This window comes from Heteronotia binoei, chromosome 2 (genome assembly GCF_032191835.1).
Source record: "Heteronotia binoei isolate CCM8104 ecotype False Entrance Well chromosome 2, APGP_CSIRO_Hbin_v1, whole genome shotgun sequence".
NCBI classification, from domain to species: domain Eukaryota; kingdom Metazoa; phylum Chordata; class Lepidosauria; order Squamata; family Gekkonidae; genus Heteronotia; species Heteronotia binoei.
Genome location: NC_083224.1, coordinates 38,676,955 through 38,700,153, shown reverse-complemented (window position 1 = coordinate 38,700,153; position 23,199 = coordinate 38,676,955). Strand labels below are relative to the sequence as shown.

The 23,199-nt window shown below is 48.3% G+C and overlaps 1 protein-coding gene across 1 annotated transcript in view; it reads right to left on the bottom strand.

Annotated features, from left to right (window-relative positions):
- Window positions 1–672: 672 nt before the first annotated feature.
- Window positions 673–23,199, bottom strand: part of LOC132567557 (opsin-5-like) — a 104,279-nt gene continuing 81,752 nt past the window's right edge. The window contains exons 5-6 of the mRNA XM_060233237.1: window positions 4,564–4,892; window positions 673–1,475 (exon numbers count right to left, since the gene is read on the bottom strand). Of these exons, the coding sequence (XP_060089220.1) occupies window positions 888–1,475; window positions 4,564–4,892 (917 nt within the window). The 3' untranslated portion in view covers window positions 673–887. The remainder of the gene's footprint in view (window positions 1,476–4,563; window positions 4,893–23,199) is intronic.

Here is a 23,199-nt window from a genome sequence, read left to right as displayed (position 1 = left end):
AGCTGGCACAGGAGGGAACTATACGGTGTCATTTTCAAGGATGATGGGGCAAAGGAGAATCCACCAGTGACACAGCTTCAGACACCAGTACAATGACTGCATGAGCAATTGTACCCACCTGCTGTGCTGATTGCATGGGCTGACCCAACAGTGGTTGTAGTGCAGTTCAGTTGTACTCACCTGATAAGCCACCATGTGCACTATTGCTCACACAGTCTGACTGAATTCAGAACATAGCCCTGTGAGCAATGGCACCTTGCAACTGCCATGTGTTGCCTGCCCATTAGTTGTGCAACCAACACAAAAGCAAGGCAGTCTGCATAGGACAGCAGGGCATCAGTGGTGAGGAACCAATCTCACCAGGGCTTTTTTGTATCAAGAACTCCTTTGCATATTAGGCCACACACCCCTGATGTAGGCAGTCTTCCTGGAGCTTACACTAGGCCCTGTACTAAGAGCCCTGTAAGCTCCAAAAGAATTGGCTACATCAGGGGCGTGGCCTAATATGCAAAGGAGTTCCTGCTACCAAAAAAGCCCTGAATCTCACCATTTGTGCCATGCAATCTGATTAGCCACTGGGAGACTGACTGCAATAACTGGGGGTAGGGGAAAGCTGACAATCCAGAATTGTTTTTACTCTAATATTCTTAAAAAAAAAAAACAGGTGTGAAATTGTTGGTGCAAAATGACAACTGTTTTTTTTTTAAAGAAATAGTCTGATAAATGCTGGTGTCAGATTTGCAGTATCCTATAACCTGCAAAGCACACTTTGGGAGCCACCATACATATGGGGAAAAGATGGATTTTGATGCTGTAGTCAAACATTCCCATTGGACTAGGCAGATAGGGGTCAACCCCTGCCTTGAAACCCTTGCCTCTCGCCATGCTTACATAAGGTCTTTCACAATATTGGCAGGCAGAACATCCCCTGCCACATTCACAGTCCCCATCCCCGACTTCTTCCGTGTCACAAGCACCATGACCTGCATGGTTCTCTTCAGACTCGGCCTGCAAGCTCTTCCGTTGGACAGAATTGCCAGGGGGCTAGTCTTGGATGTCGTGTCGGCCTTTGGAGGCAGCCTGTAGCACCGAGGATAGTTACGGAAACATTCAAAGGTGTCAGAGCAGTTCCTGCAGGACCCACGGTGTTCAGCAAAAGGAGTTGAGAGCCTCATGGAAGCCCTGCCATCTTGGGTATGGAAGGAACGCAGGGTGATGACCCTCGGCCTGCTGCAGCAGAAGACTGTGCAGATGGCGTGCAACAGTGACAGGTCTTTGGAAATGAACTTCTGGAAGTTGGGCTTGAACAGCAGATACACCAGAGGGTTGTAGGTTGCCGAGGACTTGGCAAAGATGGAGGAGAGGGCGAACGCCAAGACTGGCACCTGGTGGATATCTCCAAAGGTTGCCCACATGGCAACAATGGCATAAGGGGTCCAAGCAGCCAGAAACCCAATGCAGACAGAAATGCTGAGCTGGAAGACAAAGAGCGAGGGGAGAAAACAAGCAGCATGAAAATGGTAGTTCCTGCCAGCCTTGCAGCCCGTGCCAACTCTTCAAAAGCAAGCACTATCAATTTGGACTCCCATTAGATGCTTGGCTCATCTTACCCGCCATTTGCAGCATATGTATAAAGTCTGGAAGCAGGCTCAGGTTGTTGGCACATCTTTGCAGCACTCTGGAAACAGAGCCGATGAGCTCTGCAGTGCGTGTCAGGGGAACAGCTACACTACAGATAACTGGTTTTCACCCACTGTAGCCGTTAAGGCTTCCTCCAGAGAATCCTGGGAATTTCAATTTGGTGAGGTCGCTGCAGAGGAATCTTTTTTAGATCCACAGCCTGCCTAACTAAGCCAAAGTTTCTGGTTTCTGGGTATGACTAGGAAAGCAGTAGGAAACCAGGTTGTGCACACATGCCCCCAAATGTGCTGGCACTACGCTAATCTGCCGCAGTTCATAGTAGAGAAGGGGACCTGCTCAGTACCAGCATTGTTGTTTTTATTCTGATGGCTATAAGAAGAAAAGACTGTCCCTACTAAGGTTGCCAGTCCTCAATTGGAGGTAGGGGATCCCCTGCTTTGGAGCCCTCCCCTCTTCAGGGTTAGCAGAAAGTGGGGGGAGGTGTAGAGGACTGGTCCCCAAAGGGTATAATGGAGAATTGATCTGTGGGTATCTGGGGCTCTGGGGGGCTGTTTTTTGAGGTAGAGGTAGAGGCACTGGGTTTTCAGCATAGCATCTGGTGCCTCTCATCAAAAAAACCCAAGATTCAAAAAGATTGGGCAAGGGGGCCCAATTCTATGAGCCCCATCCTCCATTATTTCCAATGAAGGGAAGGCATTTAGAAGGAATGTGATCCTTTCAAATGTGGTGGCCAGTACTCCCTTTGGAGTTCAATTGTGCTTGTCACAACCTTGCGCCTGACTCCACCCCAAAGTCCCCAGATATTTCCTGAGTCGGACCTGGCAACCCTAGTCCCTTCCAGTATGTTTTTCTGTGCATTCCAATTTGCAGTGCAGTGTGGGAGAGCTATTGAAGTGGCCTCATATCAAAAGAAATGCATCTAATGTGGAAAACAACTCCCTTGCATGCCATGAGCCTATAGGTCCTATGTGTGGGAAATGGCTTGCTTTTACATAGTCTGTCCCTAAAGCCAGCAAGCCATCTTTCTTAAGTCCCCAGGAAATAGCTTCACCATGGCATTATTACAGACATTATGTTGGTATACATGCAGAGAGGAAACTTGTCAGCTCTGGGTTACATTAGAGCAATTCATACAATCGCCTTATTGTGTGAATAGAGCCTTGTGTCAGTTTTCCATTAATGAAAAGCTGCACCCACAAGGAAAATCCACACATGGCCCTATTCAGATGATACAGTGATCATGCACCCTGTGCTACTGTAACATGATTAAAATGTGGAATTTGCTGCCAAATAATGTAGTGATAGCCACAAACACAGACAGTTTTAAAAGATCAGATAGATTCACGGAGGGGAGGTCTATCAGTGACTACTAGCCATGGTGACTAAAGGCAAGCTCCATGTTCAGAGATAGTCAGTCTCTGAATTCTAGTGTCAGAAGGCAACATCAGGAGAATGCCTCTACACCTTGTTGTTGGGCAACCAGAGGAACTGGTTGGCCATTGTGTGAGACAGGATGCTGGACTAGATGGACCATTGGCCCGATCCAGCAGGACTCTTCTTATGTTCTTATGTGGTTACCAAGCTCCTGATCTGCGTGAAGGGAATGCCAGCGTAATATCTGCAGAGGACTATAGTTGAGAAATCTAGATACCAACCCCCTCTTCCATCCTCACTTTGGAAGGTTATATACACAGCTCAAATTGCATTTCGTCTGCATGCGCATTAATGGCACTAGTCTTTAATTAATGCTAATTGTTTGACCTTATGAACTGGTAAGTGCACCCAGTTGGATGGCAAAAAAAACCTATGCAGCTCCTCTTGCCTTTAGATAAGCAATTCTAAAGTACTAAAGATAAAATTCTCAAGAATCTGGAGGGGGAGAGGAATGCACAGTTAAATTAAGTTGTCAAATCATGACAGACAGCGGTGCAACATGAGTGAGCAAACCATCTTGGTGTGCTGATTATATTTTACCTTTGCCTGCTTCAATGCATGTATCATATTATTATTTTTCCCTCTACATGGCACATAGAAACTTGTGTGACAGAAGCATTTTTTTAAAAAATAATCTGTAGTAGGGGCTTTTTTTGTACTTTGTTCCCTAGGAGTTCTGAAGGAACAAAATAGAAAAATATTTTAGGGTCAGGGGATACTGTTGTATTTCCCACAGGCAGAGGGGAAGACTTACTGGTGTGTGTATAAAGGTCTAACTATAGAGTTTTGGGTGAATGCTAGAGCATTTCCACTATGTGGTGATGTCACTTCCTGGTTGCACCAGAAGTGACACCATCATATCGCTGATGATTGCCCAATATGTGCCCCCTGCCAACCCACCAAAATGGGTAAAAGGGCTGCTGGGCAGAGGTCTCCTGTTAGTCTGGGAGATCTGGTAGCATAATATGAGCATAGTGCTGGAAACAGCCACTCCTTGGTAGCTGTAACATTGAGAATACCTTACCAGCAAGAGGATGGCCCCTGTCACATGTGTTATCTCATTTACATTCTCATGCGGAAGTCAGGGCCAGCGCGTGGGGATCAGTGGGGTAGGCAGCTGCCTGGGGCCGCCACAGGTGCCCCCTTACCCACATAGAGTGCTCCTCCGAGCCTGCCTTGAAGGCAGACTGAGCAAGTTAAGCCAGCTCCAGACTGAACAAATTAAGCCACCTTTGCTTGAGGTTACTCCTTTAAACATGTTGCCATGTTTACAATCATAGTAGCTGGAAGAGAATTTGGTTTGTTGTACCTGAAACCTTTTCCCATTCTACACTCTCCATCTCCCCTTGTGCCATCTTTAAATGTCACATTTTTAAAGCCTGTTTTTAAAAGATAGTGGTTTGAAGCAGTGCTCAGTTTGGGGAGGTACACCCACTGGCCCAGCCCTAGGTACAATCCTAGTGACCACTTGTATAACTATTCCCTTACCTTGACAATCAGACTGTGGACAGTGTTGGTCTTGCTCCGAGGTGACATGTGCTGCTTTACTGCTCTTCTGGACACTTTGACAGTCCAAAGGATGAGTGAGTAGGAGATGATGATCAGGACACAAGGGATGATATAGCAGAAGACAAAGAGAGCCATGATGTAGAACTTTGCCTCTCTGGTTGACACTTTCCACTTGATGCAGCAAGCGGTCCCATAGGGCTCCGGTCCATAACTGCCCCAGTCAGCTAAAGGAGCCACTGCAAAGATGAGAGCATAAGCCCAGACACATGCTAGCAGTGCCCTGGCATAAGCGGAAGAGAATTTATTACCTGTGAGAGGGAGGGAGTGGGGGGGGGAGAGAGAGATTATGTTCTATTTATTTTTTTTTAAACCTGACTTACAAAAATGATGTTATCGCTTGGTTTAAGCATCATACAAGACCATGGTTTCATTAAATTCACCTACAAAAAATGTGCAGCAGCACAAAAGGAGGTGAAACTACCTACTGCCAATGGAAAATATATAAAAGAGCTATTCTGAAAAAAAAATGTATAAAATTACATAGAAAAATATGTATGGTTACACAGAAAAGTGTATACCTTGGAAACAGAAAAATCCAGTAGCTACTCGCAAGCAAACATGAATAAGAAAGTTGCACAAGAGCTGAGTAATAGCATTGTACAGTCAGCTGCAAATCAAAAAGCTGAAAGCTTCATGAATAATATATACATATACAAACATAAATAGGACTCACTTTTTCCTTATCTTAATTAAACTCACTACAGATTGTATAATCGAACCAAACAGGAGCCACTCCAATATTTTTTTTTAATTTGGAAAATTATTGAGGCAGCTCACCAAGTAAAAACAAGACAATAGCATAACAAAAACAACCATCAAAATGGTCAATATTAAAACAAGCCATAAAAACAAGCCAACAGCCTGTCAAATGCATAACAACAGCATGAAAACAACATTAATCAGCCTAATGATCTCCATTTGATGTAGTGGTTAAGTGTGTGGACTCTTATCTGGGAGAACTGGGTTTGATTCCTCACTGCTCCACTTGCAGCTGCTGAAATGGCCTTGGGTTAGCCATAGCTCTCGCAGAGTTGTCCTTGAAAGGGCAGCTTCTGGGAGAGCTCTCTCAGCCCCACCCACCTCACAGGGTGTCTGTTGTAGGGGAGGAAGATAAAGGAGATTGTGAGACTCTGAGATTCAGAGTAGAGGGTGGGATATGAATCCAATATCATCATCATCATCACACCTTCACGTTACTAGCAGAGCGTCAAAAAACCAGAACCCTTCATCTAAAAGTCTGGGCAAAGAGAAATGATATGTTTGGGTATGTCAAATCATATTGTAAAATTATGAGTTGAAGATAATTTAGTTTGTGTTAACTATAGTTTCACTCTGGATTAAATTTCAATTTGTTTTCCTTTGATGCCCTTGCAGCAATGCATTCTGGGATCCCAACCAGGTCTCTCCAGAGGAAAGACGAAAACAGCGTTTGTCAAGGCAAACTAAGACCAGATCGTCTATAAAGCAAATTCTGGTTTCACACTCCAGCTGTAGTTAAATCATCCATGAGTCTAAGACTATGGAGTACAGAAGAAGGGAAATCAGAGCTCTCAGTCTAAAACGATGGACAACCTATCAGCATAGGATATTTAGATCTTCAACACATATCTAGCCTGATCCTTAAGGGTGTTTACTGAGAAGCAGAGCGAATAAAAATTAATGATATTTATCATTGAGAATCTGCAATATAAAGTACTACCATATGTAGGGTTCCCAAATCCAAGTTGGGAAACTCCTGGCCATTTGAGGATGGAGCCTGAAGAGGACAGGGACCTCAGTAGGCTATAACACCATAGAGGTCCACCTTCCAAATCATCCATTTTTCTCCGGGGGAACTGATCTCTGTACTGTGGAGATGAGTTGTAATTCCAGGGGATTCCCAGGTCCCAATTGGAGTTTGACACCCCTATGCCAACAAACAGAATCAAGATTTTTTAATATCCTTAAAAGCGTTGGCAGAGTGCCTATGCAGCCCATAGGCCACTGAACAGGTTAACAGTAAAGAAAGTGTTATTTAGGAACTAATAAACTGGATAGAAGAGAGGAGAGATAAACTTTGCTGTCGTGCTGAGAGAGAGAGAGAGAGAGAGAGACTGTTCTAAGAAAAGCCTAAAATAGTAAAATAGCATTCTGCAGATGGACAAGAAGAAGCCCTTTTAGAAAGAAGGTACTCCCCCTAGGGTCTTGCCTAACTTGAGGCTGCTGCCCTCTGCTGACCCCTTTGTACATAAAGACAATAAGTTCTGATGAATGGGTTCGGATATGGTCTCAGTCACCTCTAAGATTAATTTCAGCAGCTCTGACTTCAGTGGTGCCCTACACCTCATAGGCTATTCTATATACTGAAAAACATGCAGTTATGCTGTAGGTTTCAAGCTCCTGTGTAGGGTGGCCATAATGTCTGAAGGCCAGCCAGGGACACCTTGGGGGGGGGGAAGGCAGGAGTGCGCGCGCGCGAAGCGCGCGCGCCGCCGGAAACAGGAAGTGACGTCACTTCCGGCGACGTCACTTCCGGCGACGTCATACCACCGCCGGAAACAGGAAGTGACATCACTTCCTGTGACATCATTTCCCCCGCGCCACCTGCCGGAAACGGGAAGTGACATCACTTCCTGTGACATCATTTCCCCCGCGCCACCTGCCGGAAGCAGGAAGTGACATCACTTCCTGTGACATCATTTCCCCCAAATGGCATCATTTCCCCCAAATGCCACTGCCGGAAACAGGAAGTGACTTCACAGCACTTCCTGTGACGTCCCCAAAAATCCCCCAAATATCACCGCCGGAAACAATTTTGTTCTCAAATCCTGTATATACTTCATCAGTATATGGGATAAGGCACTTTCTCAACTGTGCTGCATAATGCAGCCTATTTATTTTGTCCTGTTGGCTCTGTTGGCTCTATCTGCGCCACCTTCATCACTTTCGGGGTGTGGATCCCCCAGTGGGGTGGGCTCCCGACTCCCTCCGCCGGCTGTTTCTGATAGCCCTGCGCCCCCTCTTTCATTTGATATGTGTCCCGTGCGGGTGCCACCCTCCTGCCGGGAGATGCCGCAAAATGAGCCCCCTTGAGGCTTATGGCGGCAGGGCTCGGGGGAAGCAAGCTAGACTGCTGTTCTTTTGAGGGGTTATAGAGTGTTTCGAGCCCCTCCCTGTGGCATTGGTCCCATCGTCGTGGGACCCAGGGGGCCGGCGCAGCAGCCTGCCGAAGCAGCCTGTCACTAATAACACAGGTCGAGATGCGGAAGTGACTGACAGGCTGCTTCAGCGGGCCGCTGCGCCGGCCCCCTGGGTCCCACAACGATGGGACCGATGCCACAGGGAGGGGCTCGAAACACTCTATAACCCCTCAAAAGAACAGCAGTCTAGCTTGCTTCCCCCGAGCCCTGCCGCCATAAGCCTCAAGGGGGCTCATTTTGCGGCATCTCCCGGCAGGAGGGTGGCACCCGCACGGGACACATATCAAATGAAAGAGGGGGCGCAGGGCTATCAGAAACAGCCGGCAGAGGGAGTCGGGAGCCCACCCCACTGGGGGATCCACACCCCGAAAGTGATGAAGGTGGCGCAGATAGAGCCAACAGAGCCAACAGGACAAAATAAATAGGCTGCATTATGCAGCACAGTTGAGAAAGTGCCTTATCCCATATACTGATGAAGTAAATACAGGATCTGAGAACAAAATTGCACCAGAAGACACAAACACAAAGCTCCCTTACACTGAATCAGTGCTTGGGTCCACCAAAGTCAGTATTGTCCACTCCAGTCACAAACACAAAGCTCCCTTACACTGAATCAGTGCTTGGGTCCACCAAAGTCAGTATTGTCACATAAGAACATAAGAGAAGCCCTGTTGGATCAGGCCAGTGGCCCATCCAGTCCAACACTCTGCGTCACATAAGAACATAAGAGAAGCCCTGTTGGATCAGGCCAGTGGCCCATCCAGTCCAACACTCTGCGTCACATAAGAACATAAGAGAAGCCCTGTTGGATCAGGCCAGTGGCCCATCCAGTCCAACACTCTGCGTCACATAAGAACATAACAGAAGCCCTGTTGGATCAGGCCAGTGGCCCATCCAGTCCAACACTCTGCGTCACATAAGAACATAACAGAAGCCCTGTTGGATCAGGCCAGTGGCCCATCCAGTCCAACACTCTGCGTCACATAAGAACATAAGAGAAGCCCTGTTGGATCAGGCCAGTGGCCCATCCAGTCCAACACTCTGCGTCACATAAGAACATAACAGAAGCCCTGTTGGATCAGGCCAGTGGCCCATCCAGTCCAACACTCTGCGTCACATAAGAACATAACAGAAGACCTGTTGGATCAGGCCAGTCCAACACTCTGCGCCCATCCAGTCCAACACTCTGCGTCACATAAGAACATAACAGAAGCCCTGTTGGATCAGGCCAGTGGCCCATCCAGTCCAACACTCTGTGTCACATAAGAGAAGCCCTGTTGCATCAGGCCAGTGGCCCCTCCAGTCCAACACTCTGCGCCACATAAGAACATAAGGAGGGAAGGAAGGGAGGAGGGAAGGGGAGGAGGGAAGGGAAGGGAAGGGAGAAGGGAAGGGAAGGGAAGGGAAGGGAAGGGAAGGGAAGGGAAGGAAGGAAGGAAGGAAGGAAGGAAGGAAGGAAGGAAGGAAGGAAGGAAGGAAGGAAGGAAGGAAGGAAGGAAGGTAGGAAGGAAGGAAGGGAAGGGAGGGAAGGAAGAAAGAAAGGAAGGGAGGGAGGAGGGGAGGGGAGGAGGGAGGGAAGGAAGGGAGGAGGGAAGGGAGGAGGGAAGGGAGGAGGGAAGGGAGGAGGGAAGGGAAGGGAAGGGAGGAAGGAAGGAAGGAAGGAAGGAAGGAAGGAAGGAAGGAAGGAAGGGAGGGAGGGAAGGAAGAAAGAAAGGAAGGAAGGGAGGAGGGAGGGAGGGAAGGAAGGAAGGGAAGGGAGGGAGGGAAGGAAGGGAGGGAAGGAAGGGAGGAAGAAAGGAAAGAAGGGAAGAGGGAGGGAAGAAAGGAAGGCCGCCCCCCCCCCCCGCTTTCGGCCCCCTTACCTGCGGTGGCGGTCGGCGGCGAGTCGGGCGGCGGCGGCGGGTCGGGCGGCGGCGGCGGGTCCGGCGGCGGCGAGTCCAGCGGCGGGGGCGGGGGCGGCGGCAGAGGCCAGGGAGGCGTCGGAGAGGCCTTCCTTGGCCGGCGCTGGCCCGGGAAGGCCTTCCAGAGCCTCTGGAAGGCCTTCCCGGACCAGCGCCGGGTGCTCCGCGGCCTCCCCGCGGCCTCCGCTGGTCGCTGGGGGCCTTCCAGACACTCTGGAAGGCCCCCAGCGACCAGCGGAGGCCGCGGGGAGGCCTTCGCTGGCCGGCGCTGGCCCGGGAAGGCCTTCCAGAGGCTCTGGAAGGCCTTCCCGGACCAGCGCCGGGTGCTCCGCGGCCTCCCCGCGGCCTCCGCTGGTCGCTGGGGGCCTTCCAGACACTCTGGAAGGCCCCCAGCGACCAGCGGAGGCCGCGGGGAGGCCTTCGCTGGCCGGCGCTGGCCCGGGAAGGCCTTCCAGAGGCTCTGGAAGGCCTTCCCGGACCAGCGCCGGGTGCTCCGCGGCCTCCCCGCGGCCTCCGCTGGTCGCTGGGGGCCTTCCAGACACTCTGGAAGGCCCCCAGCGACCAGCGGAGGCCGCGGGGAGGCCTTCGCTGGCCGGCGCTGGTCCGGGAAGGCCTTCCAGAGGCTCTGGAAGGCCTTCCCGGACCAGCGCCGGGTGCTCCGCGGCCTCCCCGCGGCCTCCGCTGGTCGCTGGGGGCCTTCCAGACACTCTGGAAGGCCCCCAGCGACCAGCGGAGGCCGCGGGGAGGCCTTCGCTGGCCGGCGCTGGTCCGGGACGGCCTTCCAGAGGCTCTGGAAGGCCTTCCCGGACCAGCGCCGGGTGCTCCGCGGCCTCCCCGCGGCCTCCGCTGGTCGCTGGGGGCCTTCCAGACACTCTGGAAGGCCCCCAGCGACCAGCGGAGGCCGCGGGGAGGCCTTCGCTGGCCGGCGCTGGCCCGGGAAGGCCTTCCAGAGGCTCTGGAAGGCCTTCCCGGACCAGCGCCGGGTGCTCCGCGGCCTCCCCGCGGCCTCCGCTGGTCGCTGGGGGCCTTCCAGACACTCTGGAAGGCCCCCAGCGACCAGCGGAGGCCGCGGGGAGGCCTTCGCTGGCCGGCGCTGGCCCGGGAAGGCCTTCCAGAGGCTCTGGAAGGCCTTCCCGGACCAGCGCCGGGTGCTCCGCGGCCTCCCCGCGGCCTCCGCTGGTCGCTGGGGGCCTTCCAGACACTCTGGAAGGCCCCCAGCGACCAGCGGAGGCCGCGGGGGAGGCCTTCGCTGGCCGGCGCTGGCCCGGGAAGGCCTTCCAGAGGCTCTGGAAGGCCTTCCCGGACCAGCGCCGGGTGCTCCGCGGCCTCCCCGCGGCCTCCGCTGGTCGCTGGGGGCCTTCCAGACACTCTGGAAGGCCCCCAGCGACCAGCGGAGGCCGCGGGGAGGCCTTCGCTGGCCGGCGCTGGTCCGGGAAGGCCTTCCAGAGCCTCTGGAAGGCCTTCCCGGACCAGCGCCGGGTGCTCCGCGGCCTCCCCGCGGCCTCCGCTGGTCGCTGGGGGCCTTCCAGACACTCTGGAAGGCCCCCAGCGACCAGCGGAGGCCGCGGGGAGGCCTTCGCTGGCCGGCGCTGGTCCGGGAAGGCCTTCCAGAGGCTCTGGAAGGCCTTCCCGGACCAGCGCCGGGTGCTCCGCGGCCTCCCCGCGGCCTCCGCTGGTCGCTGGGGGCCTTCCAGACACTCTGGAAGGCCCCCAGCGACCAGCGGAGGCCGCGGGGAGGCCTTCGCTGGCCGGCGCTGGCCCGGGAAGGCCTTCCAGAGGCTCTGGAAGGCCTTCCCGGACCAGCGCCGGGTGCTCCGCGGCCTCCCCGCGGCCTCCGCTGGTCGCTGGGGGCCTTCCAGACACTCTGGAAGGCCCCCAGCGACCAGCGGAGGCCGCGGGGAGGCCTTCGCTGGCCGGCGCTGGCCCGGGAAGGCCTTCCAGAGGCTCTGGAAGGCCTTCCCGGACCAGCGCCGGGTGCTCCGCGGCCTCCCCGCGGCCTCCGCTGGTCGCTGGGGGCCTTCCAGACACTCTGGAAGGCCCCCAGCGACCAGCGGAGGCCGCGGAGAGGCCTCCCCCACCGCTGCCGGCCCCGCGCGCGGGCGGGGAAGGCGGGGAGTGAGGGAGGGAGCGTCCCTGCGCGTGCGCAGGGGCCCTGCGCAGGCGCAGGGACGCTCCCTCCCTCACTCCCCGCCTTCCCCGCCCGCGCCCGCGGCCCACCGGCTCCTGGGCTGCCTAAACCGGGACCTTTAATGGTCCCGGTATAGGGAGCCCGGGATCCGGGATTGGGTGGCCAGATCCGGGAATGTCCCGGGAGACCGGGACGGTCTGGCCACCCTACTCCTGTGATAAGCATATTGTATATTTTCTGGACTTGTGCCAAACTAAACTTTTTTTGGATTCAAGTACTGACAATACCACCCTAAACGGGTCTATTCAGAACCCTACTCAAAATGGGACTTTCTCCCAGGAAAGTGGGTTTAGGATGGCACTATTAATGTACTGAATAAAATTCAGGGAAAAATAACAACAAAAATCCCTTGTAATTCTATTTTCATTTTGCATGCTTTCTAAGGTGGATAGTGAAACAAGTGTATCTGGAACTAGCTCTGATTCTGTTAATTGCTCCTAGAATGTCTAGAAAGAAACAAGTTTGTTTGACTGGCTTAACTAAAAATGGGAAATGCGTTTTTTTAACCAAGTAAAAATATTTCCATAGAAGTCAAAGTAACTCAGAGAGCCCTGTGGCGCAGAGTGTTAAAGCTGCAGTACTGCAGTCCTAAGCTCTGCTCATGACCTGAGTTCGATCCCCAGTGGAAGCTGGGTTTTCAGGTAGCCAGCTCGAGGTTGACTCAGCCTTCCATCCTTCCGAGGTTGGTAAAAGGAGTACCCAGCTTGCTGGGGGGAAAGCTTAGATGACTGGGGAAAGCAATGGCAAACCACCCCGTAAAAAGTCTGCCGTGATTCGTGAAAATGTGAAAGCAATGTCACCCCAGAGTCGGAAACGACTGGTGCTTGCACATGGGACCTTTCCTTTCCTTCCAAAGTAACTCAGATGAGTCTGTAGACAAATTTGTTTAAAGGTCAAAACCACCAGAGTGGTAAAGCTGCAGTACTGCAGTCCTAAGCTCTGCTCACGACCTGAGTTCGATCCTGGCGGAAGCTGGTTTCAGGAAGCTGGATCCAGGTTGACTCAGCCTTCCATCCTTCCAAGGTCGGTAAAATGAGTACCCAGCTTGCTGGGGGGAAAGTGTAGACAACTGGGGATGGCAATGGCAAACCACCCCATAAAAAGTCTGCCGTGAAAACGTTGTGAAAGCAACGTCACCCCAGAGTCGGAAACGACTGGTGCTTGCACAGGGAACTACCTTTACCTTTTTTTTATTTACATACTTGGAGTGAAAAAATAACACCTTATATCTATATGTATTCTATTATACATTGCAATATAACATCTTTAATACATGACTTTTCATGAAAGTTTTTTTTAAAAAAAAAGGATTTTCAAAATTTAAATCTCATCTTATTTTTTAAGTTTGGCTATAATAACCTGGTTTAAAAAGAAGTCTAAACTTAACCCAAGCACATATATCTCTTAAAACTGAATGTATGATCCTCTTAAGGCTGCTTTTTCTTCATTAAGGAAAAACCAGTTTTGTCGGTCATCATATAGCCCAAGAATACAAGGACTTGGTGAGAGAGCAGACTTGCAAGCCCTGCCTTGTGTCTTCTGGTTGACCCCCAAGTGGTTGGGAAAAGCCACTGTGTCTGTCCCAAGTCTCTGCCTAGCAATGCTACCCCTGCCCCCCATGCCCAGGAAATGCCAAAAACAAACTGAGTAAAGACCTGCTGCCACCAAGGACTCTGACAGTATCTCTCCTGCCAGAAGAGTCATACTCTGTCTCTGCTGTTTAAAGGCTCTGACTATTTGCTGCTTTCATAGATTAGAACAGGGGTGGCGAAACTGTGGCTCGGGGGCCACATCTGGCTCTTTCATACATATTGTGTGGCTCTCAAAGCCCCCACTGCCCTGTCAGCCAGCTTGGAAAATACATTTGTTTCTTTAAACCACTTCTCCAGTCCAAGCTAGATGGTGGCTGGGAGAATGCATTTAAAGTCGCTCTCTTTCCACCTTTCTCTCTCCCATCTATTTGCCTGTCTTCCTTCCTTCCTGCAACTCTCAAACATCTGAGGTTTATTTTATGTGGCTCTTATATTAAGCAAGTTGGCCACCCCTGGGCTAGAATCTATTTTGTCAGTGATTGTGGTTGTTGTTCCTCACTGGGATTTGTTTGTGCATGCCTACATTTTGCAGATCTGATCCTCTTAGGAGCTGTTTCCACCCTCTCATTCTCAGTCAGTGTCATTATCCAGAATAACTACTATTTTCAGTTTTCGTTTCTTAGAAAATTGATCTTAGGCAGCAATAACTAACACGCTGTTGTGGGTAAAGATTTACATTTTAAGTCTACAGATTTATGTTGTCTACAAATGACCTTTTTTTCCAAAGAGTGGCTGGGAAAAGCACTATTTGCATGCATGGCCTCCTTCCTCACCTTTTGTGGAAAGCTGCTGCAAACACCCTGACAAATAGCCCTTTGAGCACGAAACTGCATATTTACCCGCGCCCACCAAGCAGCACTGGCAAATATTTTCAGAAGCCTTTTCAACACATTACCTTTAATGTCAGGTCTGATAGAAAGCTTCAGATGTGAGGCTTGCATTATCCTCTCAGTATGCAAGAGTAACTCCCGTTTGCTTTGGGAGGAGGGACTGCACGGAGGTCTTGCAAAGCAGCGTATTGGAGCTGCTTGTAACAGAAGGACTGTTGCCTCCTTTCTGCCTGGCTCTTATCAGGACAATGATCAGAAGCAGTAATTGGAGCACTTGGAGTCAGACAGCACGGAGAGTGGTTTCTATACCTTGGTCAAATTCTCCTTTGGTTTCCTCATGGGGATTTTTCTCACATGGACAGCAGGAAGCCCCTGATTTCAAGGGAAATAGTTGTCAGTCCTGGGCTTTTTTTGTGGCAGGAATTCCTTTGCATATTAGGCCGCACCCCTCTTATGTAGCCAATCCTCCAAGAGCTTACAGGGCTTTTAGTACAGGGCCTACTGTAAGCTCCAGGAGGACTGGGTATATCAGGGGTGTGTGGCCTAATATGCAAAGGAGTTCCTGCTACAAAAAAAGCCCTGGTTGTCACTATTGTCACATGTCATTGCGCTCATTCTGAGCATGACTAGGGTTGCCAAGTCTAACTCAGATGATATCTGGGGACTTTGGGAGTGGAGCCAGGAGACTTTCCCTAAAGTAAATAAATAAAAACACAGCGGTGCAGTTCCCCTGAATACAGTCGTAATTTCCTCACCTAAGCAGCTGCAAATCATCTCTCTCTCTCATTCACACACACACACACACACACACACACACACACAAGCAAAAATAAAACAGTTTGCAATCCCTCACTGCGGCAATTTACTCATGAGTTGCTGAACTTCCAATAACACAGGAAAACCAAAGGTTCAAGTCTACCTTTACTATGCAAACGACCTCTGAAAAGCTTGGACAACAAATGGAGGGTCTGGGCTGCTTTCACAGCTACTGGGAGCAGCCACATTGTCTGCCTGCTCAGCCCACCCCCATTCAACCTTAAAGACACAGACACACCATCCAAAAAGTAAGCCTTTGCAAGCTTTCTCCTAGCGTTCTGAAGGGGAAACACCAGGGCTTTTTCTGTAGAAAAAGCTCAGCAGGAACTCATTTGCATATCAAGCCACATCCCCTGACATCACCATTGTTTCACATAGGGCTTCTCTGTAGAAAAAAAACAACAGGAACTTATTTGCATATTAGGTCACAATTCCTGACGCCAAGCCAACCGGAACTGTGTTCCTGCTCAAAAAAGACCTGGGAAAGGCATATGGTAGCTGTGGGGCCTGAGCTTCCCCCTGCCGGCCAGCTGACTGGGGGCAGGAAGGTGCCTGGAAAGTGGGAGAGCCCCTGCTGGAACCTGGGGATTGGCAAGCCTAAGCATGACTCATGGTGTTCTTGGGGCCTTCTCCTTTAGGAGGAAAACAAAATCTGTTTTTCTCTGGTTTAAAGGGGGGGGGACTGGGAGGTGATTACAGGCGGAGCATCCATCTGCAATCACTAAATTCTGCTTTCAAAAAGCTATAGAGTTGTGACCCACCTCTCTCCCCCTTTTAGCCCTCTAAAGAGCTTTCTTCTTCTTTCTCTGATGATCATGAGCTGCACTGTGGGGCTGCATAAGGAGGGGTTCTGGAGCCCAGAGATTCTGGTCAAACCACCACTGAATCTGCACATTTGTGCAGGAGGGGTGGAGAAAAGAGGGAAGGACAGAAGCGCAAGGGTAGGGGTAGCAGCAGCTGCAAATAGTGCAAGACCAGGAGTGGGTCTTGCATGCTCCTATGTTGCTTGCTGTGGTGTGGGACACAGTTTTGCACCTCCATGAGGAAACAGCCTGATACTAAAACAGTAGCAGTATGTCTTTAATAAAGGAGGCTGCTTCGGTAAGGAATCTCTTCCAGTTTAAGAGTTGGTGTTTCACAGTGTATTAGTTATCATGCCATTAGATGGCATGGGACTCTACAGAGTACAGGGCTCCTGTCCCAAGAAGCTTGTAACCTAAAATGCAGGCCAGCAGGAACTCATTTGCATGTTAGGCCACCCCCCCGGATGTCACTATTTTTTGACACTGGGCTTTTTTGTAGAAAAAGCCCAGCAGGAACTTATTTGCATATTAGGCCACACCTCCTGACACTGGTGCAGCTGGAACTGCGTTTCTATGTGTTCTTGCTCAAAAAAAGCCCTGCTAAAATGTAATTGGGGAAAGACAAGGGTAGATGAGAGAGATGGTGCTTCCATCCCTCTTCCAAGTACAAAGATTCCATGTAGCTGTGTAGTGGCCCAAGGCTAAATCTGAAAACAAAAGCCATGGAAAATTTATCCTCACAAACAGCATAGTTTTTTTTTTAACTTTAAAGAAAATCTGCTTCAATAAAACACCCTCTCTGTTTGCAATTTTCTTTTAGTTGCTTTATTTTCACCCTAATCAATTAATTCCTGCTTTGTGTCATTTGGTTCTGTCCCTGTAAACAATCCTTGTTTCCTGGGAGTAGGGCATTGCATGGCTGCTTTTCATGTTGTAGCATGCCAAAGTCACTATTCATTTTTAAAATATATATGTAGTTGTATGATTATAATAGTGTGACTGCAAATAGAAAAAAAATCGCTCTCCTCCTTCAGAAGGGGGAAACTCCCCCCCCCCTGGCAATTTAGAATTGATTCATGAATGGCCTGAGTTAACCAGCTGAAGACACCTGGCTTGGGAGAGCAGGAAGCAATTAGTTGAAAGAGAGAGATTTTTAAAGGGACAACAGTTCTTGGAAGCCTCAATAGTGCTTTCAATAGTATTCAAAGGAGAGTATGGTGCTGCAGCTGTGTTTTGAATGTTTACAGATCACCCCACATCTGATCTGAAAAATGCCTAGAAAGCACTGGGATACAACAGGTTAATTATGACTGGATTATCCCTAACAAGCACGCACCGAGGCAATTCCAGAGTAAGACTCTAGTGAAGAAGCAAAGATGCTAAAGATAATGAAGGAATTCATTGAAAATGTTATTGTAGCCAGGGGACCTGCAGCTGGACTAGCAGCTTCTTTTTCATTATTCAATCATGTTTGGTCCTTGAAGACTTTTGATTGGCATTTAGCATCTATTTACAAGGGCTGGTAACTTCTTTTTAAAATAAGGGAGGAGATAACTGTATAAAAAAATGTACAGTGGCAGAAGAGCTGACCTTTTATGCAAACTGAAATCCAATTTTTTTTATTAAAACCAGAGAATATTCCATGTGTGCCATGCAAGTGTGAGTTTCTTTGTGTCCCACTCCTCCCCTGCTTAACTCCTAAAGACTGTCATCTTCTAAAAGCTTAATTTAAAAAAACACCCTAAGTCTTCAGACGTCTGTAGGGATAACATTTCTTTGAAACTAAAGCAATTAAAGATATGCTGAGATTATTTGTGTGCTAGCAGAGAAAATGCACAAGTGCATTGCTGAAAAGATAAGGTAGCGAGCGGGTGTTTCGCAGTCACTGGGGAAACAGAGACTAAAATGGTAAGAGAAGGAGAGACGGCTTTCCAAAAGATGTTTAAAGTGGAACGATGAAGGGGGGAACACGATGGAGAACTATTTCAGGGCCTTGTGTTGGTATACGACAATAAATTCAGTGGTCCAAGGATGCTTTATGGCACCTCCTTTGAAAACACACAGATCCTGGGCTCAACAGAATTCCTTGTGTTGACTCTTTGGGAAAGGGTGCTCAGGGTACCTGTTTCCTAGCTCATGTTCCCATCATAGTAACATTCCAAGGTACATTGGAAAAGTCCGTCTTTCCCCTTTTTGCTCCTTCTGAATTGGTTCTGATCCTTGTCCAAGCCACATTTTGCAACCCAGCCATGAGTCTTCTCGGGGACTTATTTTACAAGTGTACCAAGGCAGTTGCTTGTCACTTGGATCGGATTCTCTATAATGAACACAATATCATCTGCAAATGCTTTATATTTGTAAGAGAATCCTCTAATTTTTAATCCTTCTATTTCTTTATCATTTTGTACTTGTTGTAATAAAATTTCAAGCGTCATTATAAACAACAATGGTGAAAGCGGGCATCCTTGTCTTGTACTTTTGCTCACCTTCAACTCTTTTGTAAGATCTGCATTTACACACAGTTTTGCATGTTGTTCCGTGTATATTGCTTTCATCATTCTTACAAAATGTTCCCCTAAATTTATTTTTTCCATTACTGCAAACATGAAGTCCCAGTTCAAATTATCAAAGGCTTTTTCTGCATCCACAAAAAATAAAGCCGCTTCTTTTTCTGGATGTTTCTCATAATATTCCACAGTATTAATAACAGCTCTTACATTGTCTCTTATTTGCCTTTTAGGAAGAAATCCAGCTTGATCTTCTTTTATAAAATTAATCAGATATTGCTTCAGTCGTTCTGCCAAAATTCTTGTATAAATCTTATAATCATTATTTAGTAGTGAAATTGGTCTATAATTCTTTACATTTGTGACGTCTTTATCTTCTTTAGGAATCAATGAAATTACAGCCTCCTTCCAAGTATTTGGAATTTTCCCTTTTTTTCTTATCGTGTTCAACAATTTTTGCAGTTTGGGTACTATCTTATCTTTAAGGATTTTATAAAATTTAGTTGTAAACCCATCTGGCCCAGGAGCTTTACCTTCTTTCATTGCTTTTATAGCTGCTTCAATTTCAATTTTTTCTATTGGATCATTTAAAGTCTTTTTCATGTATTCTGTCAGGGGTGCTATTTGAATATTTCGTAGATACTCTTCCATTTTGTCTTTTCTGGTTTTCACACCTTTGAATAAATTTGCATAATATTTAAAAAATTCTCTTTTAATTCCATCTTGATCAACTATCTCTTTTTGATTTACCATGATTTTGTTAATCTATTTTCTTTCTTTTTCTTCAATTGCCAGGCTAGATACTTCCCAGGTTTATTCGTGCCTTCAAACGATTTTTGTTGCAAACTTTTTAAATTCCATCAAGGCAGTTCCTTGTAAGCCAGTCTATAAAAGCTTTTTTCAGAATATAAGCCCAATCACATCTGCAGAACAAGAGATCAAATGAATGAATGTAACATCATGTTGCAATTCACTCGTGGCAACCCCAACTATGGGGCATGAGACAAGCAGGGGTGTGTTCCCATTGACTTCCTCTGCCTAGCAACCTCAGTCTTTCTTGGCCATCTCTCATCCAAGTACTAACCATGGCTGACTCTGCTTAGCTTCCCAGCTCTGAAGAGCTCACACTTAGTTGAACTATTCAGGCTGCTACAAAAGACATAAAACTCAGCCAAGGATATTTGCTAGGTTTTTTCATCCTTGTAATTCACAGGTCGCTGCTGGGTTGTGCCTCTGGACCTCAGTGATCTGATCCCATCCACTGTGGTCTTCATGGGGTGACACTTGAGACAGAAAAGTCTGTAAAGGATTTTCCTCACCCATTGCTCCACACTGTGGTTGATCTCCCTCTGGATCACACAAGTTCCATTTTTTTTCTCCTGCGTTTTCTGGTACATTGTGCCTATTGGATGAAAAGGGCTACAAGTTCCATTTCCATGTGGGGTTGCCAGCCTCCAAGTGGGGCCAAGAGATCTCCCACTTTTACAACTGATCTCCAGCTGGCAGGGATCAGCTCCTCTGGAGAAAATGGCTGCTTTGAAGGGTGGACTCCATGGCATTCCACAATGCTGAGACCCCTCCCCTCCCCTCCCCAAACCCTTTCCCAGATCCATCCCAAAAGTCTCCAGGTATTTCCCCACACAGACCTGGCTACCATATCGCCCAGTCTGGGCATGCACAAAACATCAGTTGCAGTGTGCTGCACTGTTATGACAGAATACAGTGAAACAACCTGCTGAACAGCTATGAACGAGTTAGCAAACAGTTAAAATGATCGTAAAAAAACCCAAACAGCTCTTTGTTTACAAGCAACCAAGATATGAGCCAAGTGCTGAGTGTTCCAGTACCACTACTGCTGACGGGCTGGACAGATGAGGTCTCTTCTTTCTCAGCTACTGACTAGAGCAAAGAGGCACTCATCCAAGTGAGCAATTTCATTTGTTCATTCACTCACTCACTCACTCACTCACTCACTCACTCACTCACTCACTCACTCACGCATTCATCAAAACTGCAGGGAGGGTGTGCCCCAAAACACTTCACCTTCAGTCATTTTACAGCAGTCTCTTACTCTCCCTTACAAGACCAAAATTATTTGTTTCTCCACACACACTTAGAATTTAAAAAAAAACCCATGAAACTCCTTGACCTGTATAGCCCAAGCAAGCCAGATCTTCTCAGATCTTGGAAGCTAAAGTACTTGGAAGGGAGACCTCCAAGAAATACCAAGACTGGGACACAGAGCCAAAAAATATCAAGCCACCTCTCTGAAATGTCCTAGCCCCACTAAGGGTCACTGGAAGTGACTTCCAGGCATGCAAGTCCCCCAAAATATATATGGATGGATGGATGGATGGATGGATGGATGGATGGATGGATGGATGGATGGATGGATGGACGGACGGATGGACAGACAGACAGACAGACAGATAGATAGAGGGACGGTGGCTCAGTGGTAGAGCATCTGCTTGGTAAGCAGAAGGTCCCAGGTTCAATCCCTGGCATCTCCCAAAAAGGGTCCAGGCAAATAGGTGTGAAAAGCCTCAGCTTGAGACCCTGGAGAGCTGCTGCCAGTCTGAGAAGACAATACTGACTTTGATGGACCAAGGGTCTGATTCAGTATAAGGCAGCTTCATATGTTCATATGTTCATAGATAGATGATGGATGGAAGGAAGGAAGGAAGGAAGGAAGGAAGGAAGGAAGGAAGGAAGGAAGGAAGGAAGGAAGGAAGGAAGGAAGGAAGGAAGGAAGGAAGCTGCTTTATACTGAGTCAGAATATTGGTCTATCAGTGTCAGTATTGTCTACTCAGACTGGCAGCTGCTCTCTAGGGCCTTGGTGTCAAGAGTCACTCCATCTTTGTTCCTCTTACCATATGTATCCAATTAGACTAACAATGATACAATGCTAACGCTGTACTTACTATGCTGGCTATTGCTTTGAAGCATCCCCACTGCTTATCTAGAGGAAGGGTAGCATGTCTGGGAACTCATATATTACTATGCAACCAAGGTCAAGGGAGCTGGTGGAGAAGTAGTCGAAGGGGTAGATAACAGACACCCGGGGTGATGAGAGTAGGAGGGAACCCACGCAAAATCCCCGCTAGAGCTTGACGTGCTTTACTTGAATTGTAATGGTCAAGGCAAGGAGTTATAAGACCTGGGAACTGGCGGAAGAGCCAGTTCCGACAATGCCTGTATCTGCCTATGATGCTGGAATAAAGATCTTGAACTTCACTTGTCTATTCCTTGCCTCTGAGTCTGACACTTGGCAGAGCTCTTTCACTTAATCTAATACTTTATCTTTTTCACTGAAGGGGCTGGGGCCGTCTGCATTCCAAGCAGGTACTCTGTCATGGAGCCTTCCCTGGCCATGGCCTTTCCTCAACCTATATTCATACCTCTTTCATACAACCTATATTCATACAACCTATATTCATACCCTGTGGGATCCCTTTCTTTAATAATTTCAGAGGAGTAACCACAGTAGCACATTGTAGATAAATGTACATTCATGTTGTAGCACATTAATGAAGGACACATTTTTATTCTAGCACAGGACTCCCCAAGACTTGTTTAGCCTATGGATATTTTTGGAATTTTGAGAAAGGGTTGTGTGACCAGTACCACAAAACGGGTGCCATGGGAATTGTGGCCCACCACAAAATGGCTGGTGGGGGAATTACAAAAGGTTGAGAGGTTCTAAACCATGCATCCTGTGATAACATCTTCCTGTGATATCAGCCAGCTTCGTCTGAATGAGTGCTTCCCCACAGATCCAAAGCGATGCCTCCTGGATTCTTTTGAAGTGCCTTCTGCTCCAAAGACGTGGAAGAAAACCAGGAATGGCTGTTTACATTGCAGATTAAATGTCTAGGAGAGGCAGCAAACCAGCACTAGAAAATACAACAGTGGGCACCGCAGGCTTCATGTTGGGGATCACCACTATAGCAGCATTTCACATTTAAGGAGGCCATCTTCTAACAAACGGTTCCGACTGATGTTATTAGTTAATGAACTAGGATTCATTTTGTCAAGGGCCTTGACTTCCTCTGAGCATCACATTCAGCAAAGCCATCATGATACATCCATTCAGAATAAAAGCCATTTCACTCCACCACTACGCTTCATCCAGCATCTTCCACGATGTGTATGTTTTTGCCTCCCAGGAGACACATTGGAGAAGTCACTTTACTCTTACTCAATTTGGTGATGATTCATAGGAAGGAACATCATCTTTTCAATTTAAACTCTCTCTGAAGAACATGCAGCCTCTTTCGTTGCCTGTCACTGTGGTGTCTTGCAGTCAGGCCAAGCTTCCCATCGCAGGTACCATGCCTCTAAAATGCATTGTTATACGTTACTGGGGATAAACAAGCAGTGAATCATACTTAGCGCTCAAGATGGATGCCGACAGACTAGAACTCGTATATTTAGGATTGATGCTATTCATTCTGGCTTGATGCAGAAGAAATTTATTGGATAACATAACAAGCAGAGTTTTGTCTGCAAATGAAGTCAGTTTGCTTTATTTTTATTTCAATCATTGTTTGAGGAGAAGATATATGTTGATAAGTTTTACTGACCTAAAGGAGACTATGCAAGTTACATCTTGCAGAAGCTTTGTAGGGACATATTTGGAACACCATTCTTTTCATGGGTGCCACATATATAATTCTACTAAAATGCTTCACTATTATTTGACTTACTTCATCAGCCAACTAACCAGTCTTGTGGTGTG